This window comes from Leptodactylus fuscus, chromosome 3 (genome assembly GCF_031893055.1).
Source record: "Leptodactylus fuscus isolate aLepFus1 chromosome 3, aLepFus1.hap2, whole genome shotgun sequence".
Lineage (NCBI taxonomy): Eukaryota > Metazoa > Chordata > Amphibia > Anura > Leptodactylidae > Leptodactylus > Leptodactylus fuscus.
In genome coordinates, this window is record NC_134267.1 from 143,618,186 (window position 1) to 143,641,525 (window position 23,340).

At 41.3% G+C, this 23,340-nt stretch overlaps 1 protein-coding gene across 1 annotated transcript in view; it reads right to left on the bottom strand.

Annotated features, from left to right (window-relative positions):
• Positions 1-22,775, bottom strand: part of LOC142197840 (cytochrome P450 2J2-like) — a 45,679-nt gene extending 22,904 nt beyond the window's left edge. The window contains exons 1-3 of the mRNA XM_075268465.1: positions 22,608-22,775; positions 18,889-19,051; positions 11,496-11,645 (exon numbers count right to left, since the gene is read on the bottom strand). Of these exons, the coding sequence (XP_075124566.1) occupies positions 11,496-11,645; positions 18,889-19,051; positions 22,608-22,775 (481 nt within the window). The remainder of the gene's footprint in view (positions 1-11,495; positions 11,646-18,888; positions 19,052-22,607) is intronic.
• Positions 22,776-23,340: the final 565 nt, after the last annotated feature.

The following is a 23,340-nucleotide window of genomic DNA, read 5'->3' on the forward strand; positions in this document are numbered from 1 at the left end:
CATCCCATTTTGTGCATGCAAATTAAATAGGACTTTACATAAAAATGTTATTTTCCATCCCCCTATAAAAATTTTAGCAATCTATACTTTCATCTCTAGTGATAATCGTCATTACTATTATTGTAGCGTGTAACGAATATCAATAGAGACATATTTTACTGTAGAAAGCTCAGGTATAGACAGGACAGGGATTGGGTGAAATGTAAACTTTATTCATGATTTTGTGTATATGTTGTGTAAGTGTTTGGTGTGGCTTTTTTTGGTGCTGCGACCTGGACAATGGTAAACATCTGGGTCACAGCGCCAATAAACTTCCTAGTTATGTTTTGAGGGTATTACATAAGAATACCCCACTAGTAAGGCTCAGGGGGAAATTACATTATACCTGTATGTGACAATCAGACAGCAAATGTATAGTATGCTCTCTGATTGGTAGGAGAAGGGTTAATAGGGACAGAAAAGTTCCTGCCACCCCCCTCCTGGTGTCACATACAATTTATGCACAGAGTCAGATTGTTTCTCTGTGCACGCTGCTGGGCTGCTCGTGCCCCCTCCCTTTCCTGTTACAGTTCACAAATTGCTTGCTTAGACAGGAGAGGGGGGGACACTTTAGAGCAGGGGTAGGGAACGTACGGCTCTCCAGCTGTTGCAAAACTACAACTCCCAGCATGAATACTGGCTCTGCTGTTCTTGGAACGCCCATGAAAATGAATGGAGCATGTTGGGAGTTGTAGTTTCATCACAGCTGGAGAGCCGAAGGTTCCCTACCCCTGCTTTAGAGCCTTATATCTTTGGACTGCATCAACATATCTTGATGCTTTAAAATGCATTTTAAAGAGAAGAATCTCATCTTTAAAGAAAAAGGCTGCAGATTCTGCACTCCAATGCAGATCCATGGAGTGAAAGGAGGTGTATGGTTCTGTCCTGTAACCCTAAGTTCGATGAGACAAAGCTGTGCTTGTTTTGTTGGCTGGTGGTAAGCCACAAGTATAGTTAGGTTATCATTACTGTTTTTGTTAGTCGCTCAGACGAGCAGCTTTTTATTTTGTTTTTGCCTAAAGTTAAAGCTGTATTTTGTTTTGCTCATTTTGTGCCTGAAGTTAAGGTTTATTTATTTTCCTGTTTTTTTTTTTTCTAAATAAACCAATTTACTGTATATTTTGTGTCCCTGTCTTGACTGTTTGGGTCCGCACTACTGCTTCTACTGAGCTACCTTCCCCACAGTATATAAATATATGGTTACGTTTAGAGATGAGCGAACACTAAAATGTTCGAGGTTCGAAATTCGATTCGAACAGCCGCTCACTGTTCGAGTGTTCGAATGGGTTTCGAACCCCATTATAGTCTATGGGGAACATAAACTCGTTAAGGGGGAAACCCAAATTCGTGTCTGGAGGGTCACCAAGTCCACTATGACACCCCAGGAAATGATACCAACACCCTGGAATGACACTGGGACAGCAGGGGAAGCATGTCTGGGGGCATAAAAGTCACTTTATTTCATGGAAATCCCTGTCAGTTTGCGATTTTCGCAAGCTAACTTTTCCCCATAGAAATGCATTGGCCAGTGCTGATTGGCCAGAGTACGGAACTCGACCAATCAGCGCTGGCTCTGCTGGAGGAGGCGGAGTCTAAGATAGCTCCACACCAGTCTCCATTCAGGTCCGACCTTAGACTCCGCCTCCTCCGGCAGAGCCAGCGCTGATTGGCCGAAGGCTGGCCAATGCATTCCTATGCGAATGCAGACTTAGCAGTGCTGAGTCAGTTTTGCTCAACTACACATCTGATGCACACTCGGCACTGCTACATCAGATGTAGCAATCTGATGTAGCAGAGCCGAGGGTGCACTAGAACCCCTGTGCAAACTCAGTTCACGCTAATAGAATGCATTGGCCAGCGCTGATTGGCCAATGCATTCTATTAGCCCGATGAAGTAGAGCTGAATGTGTGTGCTAAGCACACACATTCAGCACTGCTTCATCAAGCCAATACAATGCATTAGCCAGTGCTGATTGGCCAGAGTACGGAATTCGGCCAATCAGCGCTGGTGTTACATATTATATATATTTACAATATTCTCTAGCAGACATGGGGTTAACACTCTACTGACATCATAGTCTTATATTCTTGGAACATGGGTGCGGTTAGTGTACACTATTTTAGAAATCTCCTCACATAGCTACAAGATGGAAGGTAACACCCACTCTCATGAATATAAATGAGTAAGAAATACACATGTCTGGGTCTGTCTTTGGGAAGACCAGGGGAAGACCAGGAGGTCTGTCTTTGGGAACACCAGGGTGGGTGGTCCAGGCAGATGGACATCCATGGACGTCGTAACCAGCCCAAGTCCACCAACCAGATGACAAGCATGAACCAAGCTGTAACTACAAGATATCCAGATGATTTAACTTCTCTGAAGATGTAAGCTATTGACAATTGACTGATATTTGTGTTATTTGGACATTTTCCCTGTTCCTGTGTTTTCCTTCAAGATATTAATAAACCTCTACACTGATTTATAACAAGCTGACTTCTTCCTATCGTGGACAAGGCCAGGTCCGGATATTTAACAGTGGACACAAGTCTCACCGGCAAATACAAGATATTTAACAGTGGCGAGCCAGCCTTCCTCCGTTAATTCATGGCTATTTAACAGTGGCGAGCCAGCACGGTCGTTTTTTTTCCTGTTTTTCTCGTTCCGTTCACTTGCAATTAAGGGGGAAGAGAGGAGTATTTTGCAAGTTGTATGAATTGCAAGATTCAGGAAGACTTCGAAAAAGAACTTATATTGGTGAGATACAGATGACTGTTGTACGTGTTATATGATACGGAAGCCTGTGTGAGGAAAGCCTGTGAGGAAACACAGAAGGACCACAAGTGCCAGACGTACTGAGACGTTCTGATGACAGGGACCAACTGTTCCAAGGACAAGCTAAAGGTGAAGCTTTCCACAGTGGTGAGTAAAGATTTTACTTTTAAAGTATGGAAAAATTAGAGTCATTGTCTAAAAAGTGTAACTTTGAGTATAAAGTTTTGTCTAGTGACAATTTAGCGAGTATATGGCAAGATTTGTATACACAATGTGAGCAGGCAAATTCTAAGATTGAAAATAGAATTTGTTCTACAAAAGAGAAGCAGGTATTTAGGAATATTGCTTCTTTGGTAAAGATTTTTAATGACATGGTAACAGAAAAGAAATTAAGTAATAGTATGCATAAATCTGTTCAGACAGATGAGAAATCTCAATATGTTGATAAAGAGCACCATGTGGCAGTAATGGCCATAGATGGTGAGGAACAAATGATACAAGAAACTAAATTGAAATTAAAATCTCAGGAATATTTGATCAATCTGAGTAAAGCCATTCCCACATATGATGTAAAGATCCATGTGTGTAGAAACTCAGAAATTTTTGAAAGCCATGCAGAGAAATTTGATCTAAATATTGAACAGAGAAATAAACTGTTTAAATTATGGCTTCCTATTGATTTTACAGAACGTTTGTCTGCAAAAATGTCTTATGATAATGAGTCAAATGAATGGTTAAAAGACAGTGATGTGGAGAGATTAAAGAAACTAATCTGGTGCACTAGAGGTGACAGCATGCCAACACCTGACATACTGAATGAGATAAAGATTGGCAGAAAAGAATGTACATATGCATTCATGTCTAAATTTGAGAGAACATACAAAACTGTCATTCAAAAGGTGAACTCTTCATCTATGGTGAAAAGTTTTGTTAAAAAGTTCAAATTCTTGGATGCAGTCACCCTTGCCAGTGCGTCAGATAAGAAGACTTTATTTGAAGCTGCTAGTTTATTGGACATGGCCAGAAGACATCAGAAACATATGTCAAATGTAAATCGAGTATGTCCAAAGCAAAAAGCAAAGCCTATTAAGAGACATCTGTCAAATCATGTTAAAGTGTCCCCTATTTATAGGAGGGAAAGTGACAAAATCTATGAGAAACGTAGGAAATTACATGTTGCATATAAACCATATGCCATGCAAGAAAATCCACAAATTGAAATTCCATTATTAACTGAAATTAAAGAATTGCAGCCAGCCAAATCTATTGAGTATCTGCAAAAGAATGTATCTGGGAATGTACCAGTTGTCTCCAAAATGTCAGATCTTCCCAGTAACCAAGAGGAATTTGAGCTACCTAATATTTTTAGGAAAAGGGCAAGCTTGGCATTCTCTAATGACCTGGTGGAGTTATTGTGGGATGTGATTGACAGGAAGGTCAGGGGTCGAGTTTAAAAGTATCTCTGAAGGAATGACTGTCTATTGAGTATTTACTTATGTACTATCTGGCTATGTAAAGAGAAATCCCTTTTACATGAGGAGAAGTCCAATGATCAGGTATAATCCACATGATTATGTGATGATGTTTATAAATAATCCTAATTATGCTATTGTGAATAATACTATGGATCATATTATTATATACAGTATATATATATACACACAGGAGAAGAGTCTCATGTGTGGTGACAGATTTTCGTCATAGTCCACTCTCTAGATGCAGAGAGAGAAGGAGCATGTTATATACAATATATGAATATATGACATGTATATGAATATATGTACAATATATGAATATGATCAAATAGTATTAGGAGTCCATAAAGTTATTAAACTTTTCCATTGGTTAAGATCAATATTGTATTAATTTGGTTTTTGCCAAAGTTTATCTATTTTTCTCTTCAGATATAGATATATGGAAAAATGCAGAAGTTCAATCAGTGATGTCCATTCATTCATCATTCTTTCCTTATAGCCAAAAGAATGCATGGAGTGTCTAACTATTAATGAGTAAACAAATTATCGTGGTGTGACTAATAACAATGCATGATAAAGTGATATAAGTCCTAACTTACCTTAAGCATGTTTTTCAATAGTTTCATGTAAAGTCCATGTTTTTAGGATTTTCAAGTTATAATCCATTTTGTTTAAAGGCATGCAACTAGGCATGGAGCTCTTACTGTGAATTAAGTGTTCGTTCATGTGGTCAGTTGATTGACAGCAACACATTGTGACCTGTGACCCTGATGGGCTGGTCAGTATAAGTGTTAAGTGTTATGTGTCGAGTCGACTGGTGTATACAACAGATCTGTGACATCACAAATAGGCCTAAGAAAATCAGGATGCATCCAACAAGGAAAAAAGGAAAATATATCCAACAAAGAGACGTCTATTTTCTTTCTATTTTCTATTTCTATTTTCTTTTTCTATTTCTTTCTATTTTTTATCTTATATGATCCTCTATATTAAATTGGGAAATTAGCAAATATATGTGAAATCCATTGAAAGGAACCTCATATGTTTATACCTACAGGAAAACCAAGTGTTTAAGTCACATGAGCTGAGAGAAAAGGTGACAGCTGCACTACAAAGCAAAGTTATTTTAGGTGAACATTCTGTAGGAAAAAGTAGCTTTTGAGAAGATACAGATAATCTTCAATATATTTGTTCAAACCTGACAAATAATAAAGGTTTATTGTGGTAATTGGATCATGGGATAATAAATATATTAGTTATGGCAGAAAATCTAGTTAGTTATAGCCAGTATTGATTTATTGTATTATTGTTTTATTGATTATGTATTCTTACATGTACGCACACACTTGCATACACTTACACACATCAACATCTACAAACATTGGGAAAAATATGTCTTATATGCAAATGAGATAAGCTAATCATCTTCATGAAAGGAAAAGTATAATATCATCAAAGAATATGGGATATCAAGAGTGATAGTCTCTGGTTTATTCTTTAAACTTCTGATTATAGGATGTGACATTTTGAAATGCTTATGTTTTATATACTTATTTAATATATATGGTGTTCATATACAACCAGTACACAAGAATATATACAGTTAAGTGTAAGACAGAGTCAAGTGTCTTAAGTCTTGTCTCTATTCTTGGTATTGGAGGTATCTGAAAGGTTAAGAAGGTCACAGGAATCTGTGAAGAGACGAGGTGTTAAGAGGAAACTTTAGGCACATACGTTTTTATGAATAAAGGTTAATATTGTGTCTCAGATAAAGAACACAATGATATTTAATAAATGAATGTTTAAAATAAAATTATTTCTTATTAAAAAGGAAAATAAAGTGACTAAAATGTATGATTAAGTATGATAACACATTCATATAGGAACATATGTTTAGTATAATTGGTGAAAAGTTCTAACTAAAGAATAAATATTGTGATTGTCTATAGAATGGTAATTAATAATCACATTATATTTCAGAGTTATGTTGCAATTTGTCATCACAAGTAAATTACACATATATATTCATACATATAGATATAAAGATATATATGTTGATATATGATGTTTATATAGATTATTGTATCCAAAGTACTATTATCTGATAGTTTGATAAATGTATTGAATATCAATATTTTATAAGTCAAATATAAATATTGATACAATATAAAGAGAAGTATGATATATAAATGAATGGTATGGTACACTGTGATATTATAGTTTAGTTAATTGCCTAGTTTGGCTTAGCTATTAGGGAAAGAAAACTTATCTTCAATCAAGTCCAAGATTATGATAAAGTTTGATATCAAATGTTAATAAAAAGACTTTAACAGTTACAAGAAGAAGATGTGCGGGAAAAGACAAAATCTGAAGGTATGATGCTATATGCTTAAGCTTATGCCAAGGACTGTGTTTAAAAACTATTACTGGAGTTTGGAACCTTTGATCAGCGGATGATTGGACAGATATAAAGACGTCCTCATCAATGTTTGGTGGAATCCTCTCTATTTCAAGACTTCAAGTTGTTTGTACGCAAAAGGGTTATGAATGATAAAACCCGAACACAGATATTGTGTATCCAAGAGACTGAGATTCCAGGACTGAACCTTACTGACAAGCAGCAGGGATGATGTCAGAATTCACACTTGCCTTGCTTTTGCAGTATTGCTCCAGAAGTGTCACATGATTGTACAGTGACAGGTGGTCAAGGGAATTACCAAAGGAAACTCCTCTACAGTCTATGTCTTGGTGAAGTGAAACATATGGACTTTGTTGTTATATCAATATCTTCTCAATATGAACTTTAATGGACAATGTTATAATATCTGCACAACACGGAGGAAATCTAAAGGACTTTAAGTCAAGAACTACATTTGTGGTAATAAGCCTTCTATTATGATGGAAGAAGAGATGACCAGAAGACCAGACGATGAAAGAAGAGCCGTCATCAGGTGTAGGTTAGATAGTGGATCAAATTGTTTTCATCTTTGATCACAGTTTACCATAACATACCATAATATTTATTAATGACAAAATGTATCGCAAATTGATGAAATTATTATATGGACAATTAATGAAAATTAAGTTCCAGTATTCAGCAAAGAAGAAAGAAGATATAATCTAATTGAATGAATATTGTTGTATGGTATATCTTGAGAGTTCAAACAGATATTTCACTCTCAAAAGGGGGAAATGTTAAATATTATATATATTTACAATATTCTCTAGCAGACATGGGGTTAACACTCTACTGACATCATAGTCTTATATTCTTGGAACATGGGTGCGGTTAGTGTACACTATTTTAGAAATCTCCTCACATAGCTACAAGATGGAAGGTAACACCCACTCTCATGAATATAAATGAGTAAGAAATACACATGTCTGGGTCTGTCTTTGGGAAGACCAGGGGAAGACCAGGAGGTCTGTCTTTGGGAACACCAGGGTGGGTGGTCCAGGCAGATGGACATCCATGGACGTCGTAACCAGCCCAAGTCCACCAACCAGATGACAAGCATGAACCAAGCTGTAACTACAAGATATCCAGATGATTTAACTTCTCTGAAGATGTAAGCTATTGACAATTGACTGATATTTGTGTTATTTGGACATTTTCCCTGTTCCTGTGTTTTCCTTCAAGATATTAATAAACCTCTACACTGATTTATAACAAGCTGACTTCTTCCTATCGTGGACAAGGCCAGGTCCGGATATTTAACAGTGGACACAAGTCTCACCGGCAAATACAAGATATTTAACAGCTGGCCAATGCATTCTATTAGCCCGATGAAGTAGAGCTGAATGTGTGTGCTAAGCACACACATTCAGCACTGCTTCATCAAGCCAATACAATGCATTAGCCAGTGCTGATTGGCCAGAGTACGGAATTCGGCCAATCAGCGCTGGCTCTGCTGGAGGAGGCGGAGTCTAAGATCGCTCCACACCAGTCTCCATTCAGGTCAGACCTTAGACTCCGCCTCCTCCGGCAGAGCCAGCGCTGATTGGCCGAAGGCTGGCCAATGCATTCCTATGCGAATGCAGACTTAGCAGTGCTGAGTCAGTTTTGCTCAACTACACATCTGATGCACACTCGGCACTGCTACATCAGATGTAGCAATCAGATGTAGCAGAGCCGAGGGTGCACTAGAACCCCTGTGCAAACTCAGTTCACGCTAATAGAATGCATTGGCCAGCGCTGATTGGCCAATGCATTCTATTAGCCCGATGAAGTAGAGCTGAATGTGTGTGCTAAGCACACACATTCAGCACTGCTTCATCAAGCCAATACAATGCATTAGCCAGTGCTGATTGGCCAGAGTACGGAATTCGGCCAATCAGCGCTGGCCAATGCATTCTATTAGCCCGATGAAGTAGAGCTGAATGTGTGTGCTAAGCACACACATTCAGCACTGCTTCATCAAGCCAATACAATGCATTAGCCAGTGCTGATTGGCCAGAGTACGGAATTCGGCCAATCAGCGCTGGCTCTGCTGGAGGAGGCGGAGTCTAAGATCGCTCCACACCAGTCTCCATTCAGGTCCGACCTTAGACTCCGCCTCCTCCGGCAGAGCCAGCGCTGATTGGCCGAAGGCTGGCCAATGCATTCCTATGCGAATGCAGACTTAGCAGTGCTGAGTCAGTTTTGCTCAACTACACATCTGATGCACACTCGGCACTGCTACATCAGATGTAGCAATCTGATGTAGCAGAGCCGAGGGTGCACTAGAACCCCTGTGCAAACTCAGTTCACGCTAATAGAATGCATTGGCCAGCGCTGATTGGCCAATGCATTCTATTAGCCCGATGAAGTAGAGCTGAATGTGTGTGCTAAGCACACACATTCAGCACTGCTTCATCAAGCCAATACAATGCATTAGCCAGTGCTGATTGGCCAGAGTACGGAATTCGGCCAATCAGCGCTGGCTCTGCTGGAGGAGGCGGAGTCTAAGGTCGGACCTGAATGGAGACTGGTGTGGAGCGATCTTAGACTCCGCCTCCTCCAGCAGAGCCAGCGCTGATTGGCCGAATTCCGTACTCTGGCCAATCAGCACTGGCTAATGCATTGTATTGGCGTGATGAAGCAGTGCTGAATGTGTGTGCTTAGCACACACATTCAGCTCTACTTCATCGGGCTAATAGAATGCATTGGCCAGCGCTGATTGGCCGAATTCCGTACTCTGGCCAATCAGTGCTGGCCAATGCATTCTATTAGCTTGATGAAGCAGAGTGTGCACAAGGGTTCAAGCGCACCCTCGGCTCTGATGTAGCAGAGCCGAGGCTGCACAAGGGTTCAAGCGCACCCTCGGCTCTGATGTAGGAGAGCCGAGGGTGCACTTGAACCCTTGTGCAGCCTCGGCTCTGCTACATCAGAGCCGAGGGTGCGCTTGAACCCTTGTGCACACTCTGCTTCATCAAGCTAATAGAATGCATTGGCCAGCGCTGATTGGCCAATGTATTCTATTAGCCTGATGAAGTAGAGCTGAATGTGTGTGCTAAGCACACACATTCAGCTCTACTTCATCGGGCTAATAGAATGCATTGGCCAGCGCTGATTGGCCAGAGTACGGAACTCGACCAATCAGCGCTGGCTCTGCTGGAGGAGGCGGAGTCTAAGATCGCTCCACACCAGTCTCCATTCAGGTCCGACCTTAGACTCCGCCTCCTCCAGCAGAGCCAGCGCTGATTGGCCGAATTCCGTACTCTGGCCAATCAGCACTGGCTAATGCATTGTATTGGCGTGATGAAGCAGTGCTGAATGTGTGTGCTTAGCACACACATTCAGCTCTACTTCATCGGGCTAATAGAATGCATTGGCCAATCAGCGCTGGCCAATGCATTCTATTAGCGTGAACTGAGTTTGCACAGGGGTTCTAGTGCACCCTCGGCTCTGCTACATCAGATTGCTACATCTGATGTAGCAGTGCCGAGTGTGCATCAGATGTGTAGTTGAGCAAAACTGACTCAGCACTGCTAAGTCTCTGCATTCGCATAGGAATGCATTGGCCAGCCTTCGGCCAATCAGCGCTGGCTCTGCCGGAGGAGGCGGAGTCTAAGGTCGGACCTGAATGGAGACTGGTGTGGAGCGATCTTAGACTCCGCCTCCTCCAGCAGAGCCAGCGCTGATTGGTCGAGTTCCGTACTCTGGCCAATCAGCGCTGGCCAATGCATTCTATTAGCCCGATGAAGTAGAGCTGAATGTGTGTGCTTAGCACACACATTCAGCTCTACTTCATCAGGCTAATAGAATACATTGGCCAATCAGCGCTGGCCAATGCATTCTATTAGCTTGATGAAGCAGAGTGTGCACAAGGGTTCAAGCGCACCCTCGGCTCTGATGTAGCAGAGCTGAGGGTGCACAAGGGTTCAAGTGCACCCTCGGCTCTCCTACATCAGAGCCGAGGGTGCGCTTGAACCCTTGTGCAGCCTCGGCTCTGCTACATCAGAGCCGAGGGTGCGCTTGAACCCTTGTGCACACTCTGCTTCATCAAGCTAATAGAATGCATTGGCCAGCACTGATTGGCCAGAGTACGGAATTCGGCCAATCAGCGCTGGCCAATGCATCCCTATGGGAAAAAGTTTATCTCACAAAAATCACAATTACACACCCGATAGAGCCCCAAAAAGTTATTTTTAATAACATTCCCCCCTAAATAAAGGTTATCCCTAGCTATCCCTGCCTGTACAGCTATCCCTGTCTCATAGTCACAAAGTTCACATTCTCATATGACCCGGATTTGAAATCCACTATTCGTCTAAAATGGAGGTCACCTGATTTCGGCAGCCAATGACTTTTTCCAATTTTTTTCAATGCCCCCAGTGTCGTAGTTCCTGTCCCACCTCCCCTGCGCTGTTATTGGTGCAAAAAAGGCGCCAGGGAAGGTGGGAGGGGAATCGAATTTTGGCGCACTTTACCACGTGGTGTTCGATTCGATTCGAACATGGCGAACACCCTGATATCCGATCGAACATGTGTTCGATAGAACACTGTTCGCTCATCTCTAGTTACGTTCATTAGCAATATAGGTTAATGGCTATTTACCATGTCAAAAGGTTCTACTAATTCCTTTCTCAAGCTTTAGATTTCTGTTATATGGTCACTTGACTTAGAAGACTTTCCATATAGAACTGATGATACATCAATGTATCACTTTAGCAAACATTGGTGAAGTTCCTTCACTGTCTCGAGAAATATACAAAAGATTAATCACCTTCTGTAGAAAGAAAAACATCAAGCAGATAACGCGCTTCTTCTTTGATTCTCCACTCCAGAACCTTTTTGCCCATGCCCAGGTTGCGCATAATCGTTATACCAAGGCGTCTCTGCAATTTCCAGTTCTGCCCAGTAGCCATAATGATTCCTATAATTAAAACACAACTTCGTGAAGTTAGGGGGCATTCACACTACTGTTGGTGACCATCAGCAGTGTCCGTAGCTATTGTCCGTTAAAAGATTTTAGCAATGGACACTAGCTGAACCGTTAGAAATCTGTTAAAATTTCCATTCATTTCAATGGGATTTTATATTGTGTCCGTTAATGTCCGTTTATACACAATCCGTTAGAAGTCAGTTTTTTTCTAGCGTACAAAAAAATCCTAATGATGCTAGTGTGTCTGTTTGTTTTTTTTAATTCATCCATTAAATGGATCAGTTAAAAAAACGGACACATTAACATCAGTTAGTGTCCGTTAATGTCTGTTATGAAAGGTGTCTGTTTTTTTGGGGAGGGGGGTGTTTAACGGACATCTTCATAACGGAATTCAACGGTAGTGTGAACCCAGCAGTAGTATAGCCTCTACATGTTTCATCAAGCCGCCCCTTTCTCCGCCCCTTTCTTTGAAGTTGAAAGGTACCATGCCCCCTTAATGCCCAAAACACCTCATTGTTTAATCAAAAATCGCATACGATTTCTCTGTGATTGTTAATTTCCACAATATTAATATTAGTAGAGTAAACTATCATATTCACTGTATGGGGTGTTGGCACAAGTGCAAAGTGCATCTACGCTCTAAGATTCCCTATTTTAATGAGTGAAAAATGTCTGCCTGGTTCTTGATCCAGTGACAAATCAAATGCAAAAAATATATACCTGTTTATAAATTCATCTCTGTCTATGGCTGATCCACTATCACTTCTCTGCTTGCCTGAATTATGGAGAAGGGCTGCGTACTCCCTGACGGCAGAAGCCGTTTCAAAATCCGGTTGAAACGGTCTTGCAGGGATCTGCTGACCATCCAGGTAAAGCGATGCTTGATTCACATTATAGTGGTGGAAGCATAGAGGATTGTGGTTATATGATCCGCTAAAGGCTTCATTTTCAACAAAACCTATTATCACCGTTTTAGGCACTTGTCCCAGAAACAGGTTTTCTTGGTTCGTAAGATGCAGAGCGGCGAGTATACTATAAAATTTGGGGCACGCCCTATCGATCGGATACTTCACCGTGGCCGATAGAACCCTCTTGACATACAGGCAGGCTTGTAAGATTTGCACCTTAAATTGTTCAGCATCCGCAGACATCAGGCAAAAAGCATGCACATGTAGGGTAGGGGAAAAGTGAAACACAGCCCACTATTTCAAAGATTAGCACAGAAAGATATATGCATAATAAAGACAAAAATGCTATGTCCATATATATATGATATCCCATACTTTGGGTAGATTGCACGGATTAAACTCCACGGCCAGGAGCAATTCGATCAAGGGTTAAAAGGAATTTCTTCCAAGGAAAACCAGCAATCTCAAATGGCATAAAAATCGACTTTGCTTTATTCTTCATAGATTTTTCTTCTTTTTTTTTTTTTTTTATAAAAAAAAAACATGTACAAAATTTTTTTTTCAAAAAATACATGACATATATAGCAATATTTGACTCACATGGGTGTGGAGAAATGCCAGGGCTGACGTGTTTCGGTACCGTATGTATCTTAGTCGTAGCCTGACTACTAAATTTTTGTACATGTTTTAAAAAAAAAAAATCTATGAAGAATAAAGCAAAGTCGATTTTTATGCCATTTGAGATTGCTGGTTTTCCTTGGAAGAAATTGGATAATTGACCAAGCCAACATTAGTGTCCGCGGGAATAGCCGTATTGTCCGCCTTCACAATACGGCAACTGATGTACAGAAGCGTGTTGCTCAGGTCGTAATAATATTCACCGCTCCCTGAAATGAAGAAATCCAACGGGGCATTGTCCACAAGAGTCGCTATGGGCTGTACCTCTACAAAGAGCGATTTTTCTATGCTTGTCTGCTTCGGTGGTAACTCAAAAATATCTAGTTTGGATTTGGTACACTCCAAAGAACCGTCGTGTATAAAGGCCATATTATTTCACTAAAAGTTGTCATCTGCAGACGGTCTAACAACTCTCTGGCGGTGGCGTCTTTTACGCCTATTGTTTTTATTCTTGAGCAGGGGTGGAAATGAGGTGCTGTTTCTTCACAACATAAACTAGGCCCGAGCCTCTCTGATCTTTCGGCTGCTGGTTTAATGTATCCATCACAGCGGTTGATATACTTGTGTTGGCGTCTTTAGCGATATTTCTGGCAGCAGTTTTGACATGCGGTTTCACAAGAGCGAGCCCTCGCTTGAAAAGAGGCATGGCCCGTCTGAAAAGACCGTGAAACAGACCGGCTAGGCCGGCGCCATACATATACTCATCCCCCTTGAAGCCTTCTAAACCATTACCAGCCTGATTAATGTACTAGCGCGCATACACACTCAGGTCACCATACATCCTCTGGGACAGCATTTTAGCGCGGCACCACCTTGTACGGTCTGAAATGCAATCGTACAATGGTTTTGCCGTACTTGAATTTAACCGGTTTAGCCTGGTCATTTAATATTGATATTTTAACGGAGTCAAATTCCCTCGTACAGAGGGGTATATAGTCTGGGCTGCTGTAGCGCAACGTGACAATATCGTTTTTTTTTCCGGCAATCTCTACGGTTCTTAAAAGTTGAACGTAACTGTCACCCACCAACTGATGTTGTATGATGTTGCTGTAGACGTACAGTGTGTAAAATCCGTCTTTTATATCAGGATGCGGCTTCCAGCGGCCTGTGTGTTTTTCAGTCTCGGATCCATTAAAAAAACACGATAACCCAAAAAATATTAGCCAGCTTGTGCGTGATGTGGGGATCCTCACAGTGCCCCTTATTTCATCATAGCGGAGCCTAAAGTTTTCATGATTTAATTGTTTGATCTCGTCATTCAGAGCTGAAACTAATTCTTCCAAGCTCAAAAAATACGCGGGGCTTAAAAAGTGCTCGGTCAGCGCCTCACCTGATTTAGCGATAAAAAAGTTTGCCTCCCACGCATCAAATGTGTTCCAAGAATGGGGGTATTGGATTTCTGTCAGAGCAACTTCAAAGGGACCCGAGAAATGGAGCGGTCACGCTAATTTCGTCGTGTACGTGGCGATAGTGTTCTCGGAGTAGGTGTCGGATGAGGCGTTACAAGGCAGAGTTAAAAAAAAGGAGCCAGAATCCATGATTATATAGAAGTCAGCTGATTTTCATTAATCCAAGAATTGAAAGACACAGGGTAGCCTAGCCACTTTACGAAAACATGAGCCTTGCCCCTCACGCGTCTCTTTTTCAGTATCTTTTCTATTCTGTAGAAGTGGTAAGTATCGGCAGGCACCTTCACCAATTCCTCTCTGTAAAACGAACCTTCTATCGGTTCATTCGCTAAATCAACGAGTTTATATATAGGTTTTTGAAATCTTATGTTAACGCTCGAGACGACAAAAATCTCCTCCGTGTAAGTCTGTTCATACCCTTTAGCGAAAGAGCTTTTATACTGCGTTATGCGAACATTGTCACCTATTTTTAATGTCTGTCTATCCGGTTTAAGACCCAAGCACTTGCCATAAATGGTTCTCCATACTCTTAATGAATTGTCTTGTGTTACATCCCCAGGCCTGCACCGAATTGTATTGTGGTATATGTGATTATAGCTGTATAAAAAATTATTTAGTTCGTCTATATAGCAGTGGGTATTGCGGCTAGTTAAAAATCTCCACATTTTTTATTTTAAAGTACGATTAAAACGTTCGACTAAAGCAGCCTTGACGCTGTTTGTAGTAAAAAATGGTGGATATCGCGCTCTTGAATGATAAAGGTTAATTTATTTACAAGGGCGTTGTTCCTGGCTCTAACATGCTGGACCTTGTGCACAACGATACGCAAAGCCATAGGCTCTCAAGAAACAAAGCCCCTCTGGGGTGGGAAGCGTTTACACTGGCCATGGCCGACATAAATGTGCCTTCTACTGTTGTACAGTAGGTAATTCATCTATGAGAGAGATTCTGGACGGTTTTAAAACGAACCTGATTGACTCTCCTGTAAATGTCACCCCTAAGCGCCATCTCCTGGTCAAACCTTCCTCAGCTATTGGTGTTACAAAAGCCAGCTTATTTCCGAAACAGCGCGTTCCTTCAATATTACAAGCTTCTTGGTTAAGCTTGTAAATTGTAAATAGTGTTCATGTGTATATTATGATACAATGTAACGGTGTATTATTATATAATGTAAGTCGGATTTGTTGAATAAAGTTCTTAAAACAATGTATATTTTACTGTGTTTAATCCGTATACAACCTAATACCTCACTCTGAAAATAAATTAACATTATCATTCTAATTCCATCAGCCTATAGCGACACAGCTGGCTATAACACATACAACTTGCCAGCACATGTCTCCGTATACACCTAATAACTGATATCTGTATACTCCTAATAAGCGATATGAGAGAGACATCATTATCATTCTAATTCCAGCAACCTATAACAACACACCTTGATATAAAAGCCTCACACATTATCAGGCATGTATCAAATTGATATTCTTGATCACAGCCATTATCATTCTAATTCAACCAGCCTATAGCAGCACATCTAGCTTTGACCGAGGCTCTGGAGGGGTTAATGCCCCCAATCGGTGCGGGCACCATACCTAAAAACCCGGTGTCCGCTGTACTAGCATGGCGGATGATGGGAAGGGATTAAGATAGACAATTTATTTATGTCTGCTGATATGAGATGGTGGGAAGGAGTATGGTGCTCCAAGTAGTTGGATCCTATGTTGTTCATGGATTTAAAGGTTATCAAGCAAAGTTTAAAACCGACTCTATATTTTACAATTGGTGCTATGGGAGCTTGTTGGGGTTGTTTGGTTATTATGCTGGACTAGCTGAAAGTGATGTGTTTCCTAATTCTTGAATGTTGAGTTAATCTAGTTTCCAGAAAACTTAAATTTGCAATTTTCTAGCGTTACGCCATTTCAGTGCCCAGTATGTTGCACCAACCTATGTCAGGAGAGACATACACTACAAATTATGGGAAGCGGGTTATCACACATAAAACAGCATTTGGAGTGATCGTCTGTGACACAAGATGGCCATATCATATTGCACAGTGAACTTGTGAATTTCTGGAAAAATTCACCATCAGCTGCACATTCACTTCTGAAAAATAAATAACGCAACACATAGGGAGGTAAAAATGGTCACTACACCAATGGATACATTTCTTAAAGGGTGCAGTTTCCAAAATGGGGGTCACTTGTCAGGGTACTCCACTTTACTCGTATTTCAGGGTCTCAGAAAAAGTGTGTATAGCGTCCACAAACAAAAATCTAAATCTGTGCCCCAAACACCAAATAGTGTTGCTACCCTCTTGTGCCCAAATGTGTGCCCAAACAGCAGTTTATACCCATATGATATTAAAGGGGCTCTATCACTGGGAAAAGTCATTTTTATCTAAACACATGCTTGCATAGGCTTTAGAAATGCTACTTCACACCTACCTTTAGTATGTAGATTGCCTCAGTGGTTTCTGAATAAGTCCGTTTTTATTCATATGCTAATGAGCTTCCAGCCAGCACAGGAAGTTCCCAGCAGCCTCCTCTCTCCTATTATCTCCTATGTGTGTGAGGCAAACAGGAAGCTGAGTCATCATCATCAGCAGCAGCCTCCCATAGGAAACAACAGGAGAGGTGTGCACAATGTATCGTGCACCAGTCTAATTAGCATATGAATAAAAACGAACTTATTCAGAAACCACTGAGGCAATCTACATACTAAAGGTAGGTGTGAAATAGACTTTCTAAAGGCTATGCAAAGGTGTGATTAGTTAAAAATGACTTTTCCCAGTGATAGAGCCCCTTTAAGTGAGGTATCCCAAGTACAATAGTGTCATACATGCAGTGCCGCACCTCCCATGAGGCGACCTGAAGCGAGCGCTTTGGGCGGCGCTATGGCAGGGCCTCAGGGAGGGCGGCATTTTTTCTTACCTAAGCCAGTCCAGGACAAGCTGTCCTGGACTGGCTTAGTACGGAGCGGTGGATTGGGGAGGCCGCTGAAGCAGCGCTGCTCCGGCAGCCTCCCCTCACACTCAGGCAGAGAGCAGGCCTGCTCTCTGCCTGCGAATGTTGCTAAGCCCCGCCCTCTCACACTCAGGCAGAGAGCAGGCCTGCTCTCATGCCTGTGAACGGCGCTAAGCCCCGACCCTACGCTAAGCCCCGCCTCCTCCGCTAAGCCCCACCCCTCCCCAGCGGTGGGGGGGCGGCTTTCTCTCGTTCGCTTCGGGCGGTGAGAGGGGCAGGTTCACCCCTGCATACATGTGAGCATAAACTGCTGTTTGGGTACACGGCAGGACACAGAAGGGAAGGAATGCTATTTGGCTTTTAGAGAACAGTTTAGAGGTTTGGTTTTTGGATGCCATGCCATGTCATTTTCTGAAAACTGGACCCCTCAAAGAATTTACCAAGGGGCATAGTGAGCATATGCTTTTGAGGAGTTTAATGCACAGCAGATACTGAAAAGTGAATATGTAAGCTGATCAGAGAACATAAGGTATACCAAATTGCCCACTATTTTCCCAGTAGATACTAGGGTTGGAGGGGTTGGAGGGGATTCTGGGTGGTCACCTTTAGTGTCTTTTCCCTCACAATACCTAAATACGCGTTGTATGCTGATATTGCTCACACTATTTACATATTTCTCTTCCATCCATAGTAAGTTTTGCCCTAAAGGATCCTTATCAAGTAGCGGGGCCAACCCTCATGGTCCCGCGAACTGCGGTTTTCACCGCATTTGTTTAACCACATAGCGATTGTGCTGATATATCGTGCCTCCTGATGAACCGTAGGGGGAAACGCGTCGAGGTCTGAATTAGGTCCGAATGTGAAAGGAAAGGGAAATAGATTAGACGTGGGTCCTTAGCTGTGCTCTCTCCCCTGGGGATCGACGGGGTAGAAGTAAAATAGCAATTGAATGCAGGACTAGAAGAGCTATCTTAACTCTTACATTACTTCACATTCTTATTTTATCTTCTGAGCGGAGGGTAGTTGGGTGTTTGAAGGAACGCAACCCCAGCAGGAGGACAGTGAGGCCGATATATAAAAGGAAATAGAGGGGATTAGCCCACTGTTATAACACTGTTTTGGTATTTGCCCTGTATGACTGCTCTGCCGCCAACCCTCCCTTTGTAGGTTTTTGTTTGAAGGGGTCTAGGAATAAAAGTTACATTTTAATTAAGTAGGGAAACTTTGTAGTTTATTCAATTTGGTGCGAGTCCCTAAACCCTTTGTATTGTACCTCTTTCTTCAGCATAGTACATAAAGAAGGGTGTTGTAGGCCGTTCTGAAACTTTTTCTGCGTTGCTGATTAGACAATCTCTTATACTTTCAAATCCATTCAGCACAATCAAAGGGGTTTGCCCAATCCAAATAGTCATGATATTTCCATAAATCTTTGATAACTGAAAATAAATTGAAAGAAACATATAATAAATAATGAAATAAATTATTAATAATTATATTTTTTTAAAAAACTCCTGACATACTGTAATTTATCCAGGTAACAATTTCATGTTCCTATTTTGATTGCTTCTCCATCTTGTTATACACTTATTCACTCCTCACAGCTTACATTTGCACAATATGATAAACTTGACAAGCCGAAATACCTGTTAAACGTATCTACAATTGTGGGCCAATACTGTGTAAATCTTCAAATTTAAGCATTGAAATGGACATGGTGCCCTTTAGGGAAGGAAAAAAAAAGTTATAATACTTCCTGCGACCTTTCCTCGCGGCTGGCTGATCAGGCATTGGTGCAGTACTGTTCTGCCCACCATGATAGAGTTCCTACAGGAGTTTCTCCTTATGAGGAGATTGAAGGCCCGGTGGCCGAGGGTGGTACTTCAGAGATCAAGAGATGAGGGTTAGGGAGAAGGGAAACATAACCTACATGTAAAAATGGTGAAAAAAAATAAAAAACTCACATCCTTAGTAGAGGAACCGGGTGCACGGACTGTAGTTCTGTCAGCCCAGAATGCATACAATGCAGGAAAAGTGAACACATAGCCTTAGGCTTCGACTAAGGAATACCAATACCAATTCCGAAACGCATCAGCCAGGACAGTATATCCGCCCCTGACAGTGTATATGTATATATATATATATATATATATATATATATATATATGCCCCATTTACCAGGGTGGATTATAATATAATGGAGAGTTTGTGTGGCTTGGGGTTTTATACTGCTTTGTGCAGAAATGTAAAGGACCTGTAAAAGACCCTGCACATGATCTCTGCTGGTCCTCAAGCCAGAGGGCAGACCAGCAATTCAATACATGTATGGGGTCTGGTCTTAGAGTATGTATTTGTTTAGGGTCAGGGGTCTGTCCTGTGTTTCTGCTACAGAGGCTGGAGAGGTTTGCAGAATCAAGAGGCCAAAAATATCTCAAGCAGGCCTTGGGTCTCAGCTCTAGATTACCAGGCAATGCATGTCAAGAGGGTGAGGCGCTAAACATCCACTTCGGAAATCTACCTTTTGGCAGCAGAAAGATTAACTACTCCCATTCTCTTCAATGGGAGATTTGGTCGGAATCCACCTAAAGATCGAACAATACACTTCTTTTTTTCTGCTACCTAATTTTTTCAGCCATAAGAAAATGAATCTCTCATTGAAACATTGAAATGAAAAGTAGGCTGAATTTTTGCAACAGATTCTGCCGCAAAATTCCAATGTGTGAATATAGTGTAATATAAACCATGGTCATGTGATGAACACACAGGCGCATGGATCATTATAGTGATCCGATATCTGCCTGGTAACCATGTGCACATGACTGACTTTTATCCACTGGCAGATTAAATGACAGCAATCAGACATCTAAATAAACATGAGGGATTGATACAGAAAGTATATTGGAAAATGGTATAACTTTATTATACAAACAATAAAATTTGTCTGAAACTGGACTCCTTTAATTCATATACTGTAATAGACCATTTGCCTAATTTGATAAGCATCTAAAATCTTATTTTCACATATATACATCAAAGTTGAATGTAAATAAGTCTTTTATATCTTGTCTGTAATCTGTGGGGGAATTTCATGAAGCTCCATATCTATTGTAAGAAGTTTCACATTTCTTTTGACAAAACTGAGACCTTAGGCCAGGGTTCCAAGTTGCAAAAATGCAGCAGCAAAAACCACTGCATTTTACATTAACTGCAAAGTGGATGAGATTTTAGCTAATCCCATTTACACACTACAGAAAAAAATCTGCAATGGAAATACCGCATGTCAATTATACCTACAAAGATACTGGTGTTTTCCGCAATAGAGGCAGAAAGTCTACAGAGGAACTGTGCAGATTTTCTGTGAAAAACACTGTGGAAACAACCATGATGTGTTAGTGCAGCAGTCTTTTCCGCAGCGTTTTTTTGAGTGATTCACTGCATAGGGCCTTAGACATACAGTGCTCTTGCCATCAGAGTCGCCTCTCTAATAGGTGAGGTGAGGCAGCTGCTTCAGGCGGCACTTTCGGAGGGGGCGGCGGCCACAGGATTTTTTTTTATTTTATTTTTTTACCTAAATGTTATTAAAGTTAAAGGACCTGTGACGATGTCATCACAGGTCCTTTAAAGACTTGCAATTCGGCATCTACGAGTATCTAGGACCTAGATAGATGTTGAATTGCAAATCAGCTAAAGGACCTGTAATGACATCATCACAGGTCCTTTAGTTCACTAGGCTATGAGCAGACTCGTTAGTGGGCAGAGCCACGTGGGACAGTTGCAGTGTTACACAGAGAGAGCAAGCTGCCAGGAATGGAGACTGAAAGAAGATAAATAGGCGAGAAGAGACAGCATGTGTGAGAAAGAGGAGGGAACTGGGGGCAGATTTAGAGGGCAGTTTAACTGAAGGCAGATAGAAGGGTAGCTGGAGGGGGACATGTCTGCCTCCAGCTGCCCCAGTTTATTGTCCCCCTCCGGCTGAAAAGACCACCAAGTATAATAATAGTTCAGGAGTGGGCCACTATGTGGTAAAATAGAATTGGGTGGGCAACTGTGGGGATTAATAGAGGTTGCAGGGGCCACAGTGTCCCCTTCAACCTCTATTGTGCCCCACATCAGCCCCTGGAACATCTATTACACCCCACAGCGGCCCCCTGCAACTTCTATTATGCGTCACAGCCGCTGGTTGCAGGGGGCTGCTGTGGGACATAATATATATATATGAGTGTTGGGTGCATGGAGAAGTGAGGAGTCAAAGATGTCTGTGAAGTGGTCATGGCGGTTCAAAGGGAAGACGTCTGGTAATGAGGGAGCCTGGAAATGTGCGAAGACGTCTCCTGTAAGTAACAAAATATTACTGCACTGTATTCACTGTAATGTTACTGCTAGAACACACACCATCCCCCTGCTATCTGATGCAGAGGATCAAAAGAAAAAGCTAATCACGCCCCCCGGTCTTCAGTCTGGGGGGAGAGGGGGCTCTTTTGATCGTCCGCCTCAGGCAGCAGAGGGGCTAGGTTCACCACTGCTTGCCATACTTTCAAAATTGAGGCTTGGTTCACATCTGCGTTCAGTAATCTGTTCGGGGAGTCCACATGGGGACCCCCCCCAAACAGACTACCAAATGTGTTGGAAAGCGCTGTGCAGTGAAAGCACACGGACCTCATAGACTAGAATGGGTTCCATGTACTTTCCGTGCGGTGTCCGTACGGAACATGTGGAGAGAAAAGTATTTCACGATCTACTTTCATGTCCACATGACTCGTGCGGAGACCACGCGGAAAGAGCACAAACCACTTTATAGTCTATGGGTTCCGTGTGCTCTTAGTTCTCACCACTTGCCAATGCGTTAGGATTGTATGGTGAGGCATTTTTTGGAGAAGGAATTTGAGTCAGTGTGAACGCAGCCTTGCTATTTAAAACGTTTCTACAAAAACAAATCAATATTGATTAAATGTATATACAGAATTATAGTAAAGAGGGTTTCATTTCTACCATTACCTTCATTAACTTCCAATGATTCAGATGGAATTTTATTGTAAAAAGATTTCCAATGAAAGGCAGAGGAGTTGGTCCTGGGGGCAGTAATGCTGCAATTTTCTGAATTTTCATATATTGCATACTGGAGAGTATCAACAGCAGCCCAAGAAGTATCCAGATAACATCCATCCTTTTTAGTTTAGCAAAAGAGTTATCTAAAATGTGTCAGAAAATTATTAAAGTGAGCAAAAAAAAATACTGGGTTCATGTAAACAAAGATATAGAACCATTTAAAAAGCATAAAATCCTTATTGTGTGTGTGCTCCACAGGGTACAGTTATGAATACAAAGGATTTCTTCATAGTAATAACATTGAAAGCCACTGAAAAAGTCCAGAGGCTTAGGCCACAGATTGCAGAAAAGCTGATTTTTATTTTGCAGATTTTGTGACTTTTTTGGAGCCAAAGTCAAGAATTGTTTGAAAAAGAATGGGAAATATAAAGGAAGCACTTAGGATATGTTCATATTGTGGAATTTGGACAAGCTGAAAAAGTAAACTTCAGGAATCTGAGGCTGAGGTCCCACGTTGTGGAAATGCAGCTTTTTTGTTGCAGATTTTATTTTATTTTAAATTTGATTTTTATTGAGAAAGAAATTTTTCATTACAAAAGGATAATCATATCACAAAACATTGAATACAAGGGGAAGGTAACAATGCCCACAAACATTGGATCAAAGGTAATTGGCATGAAAC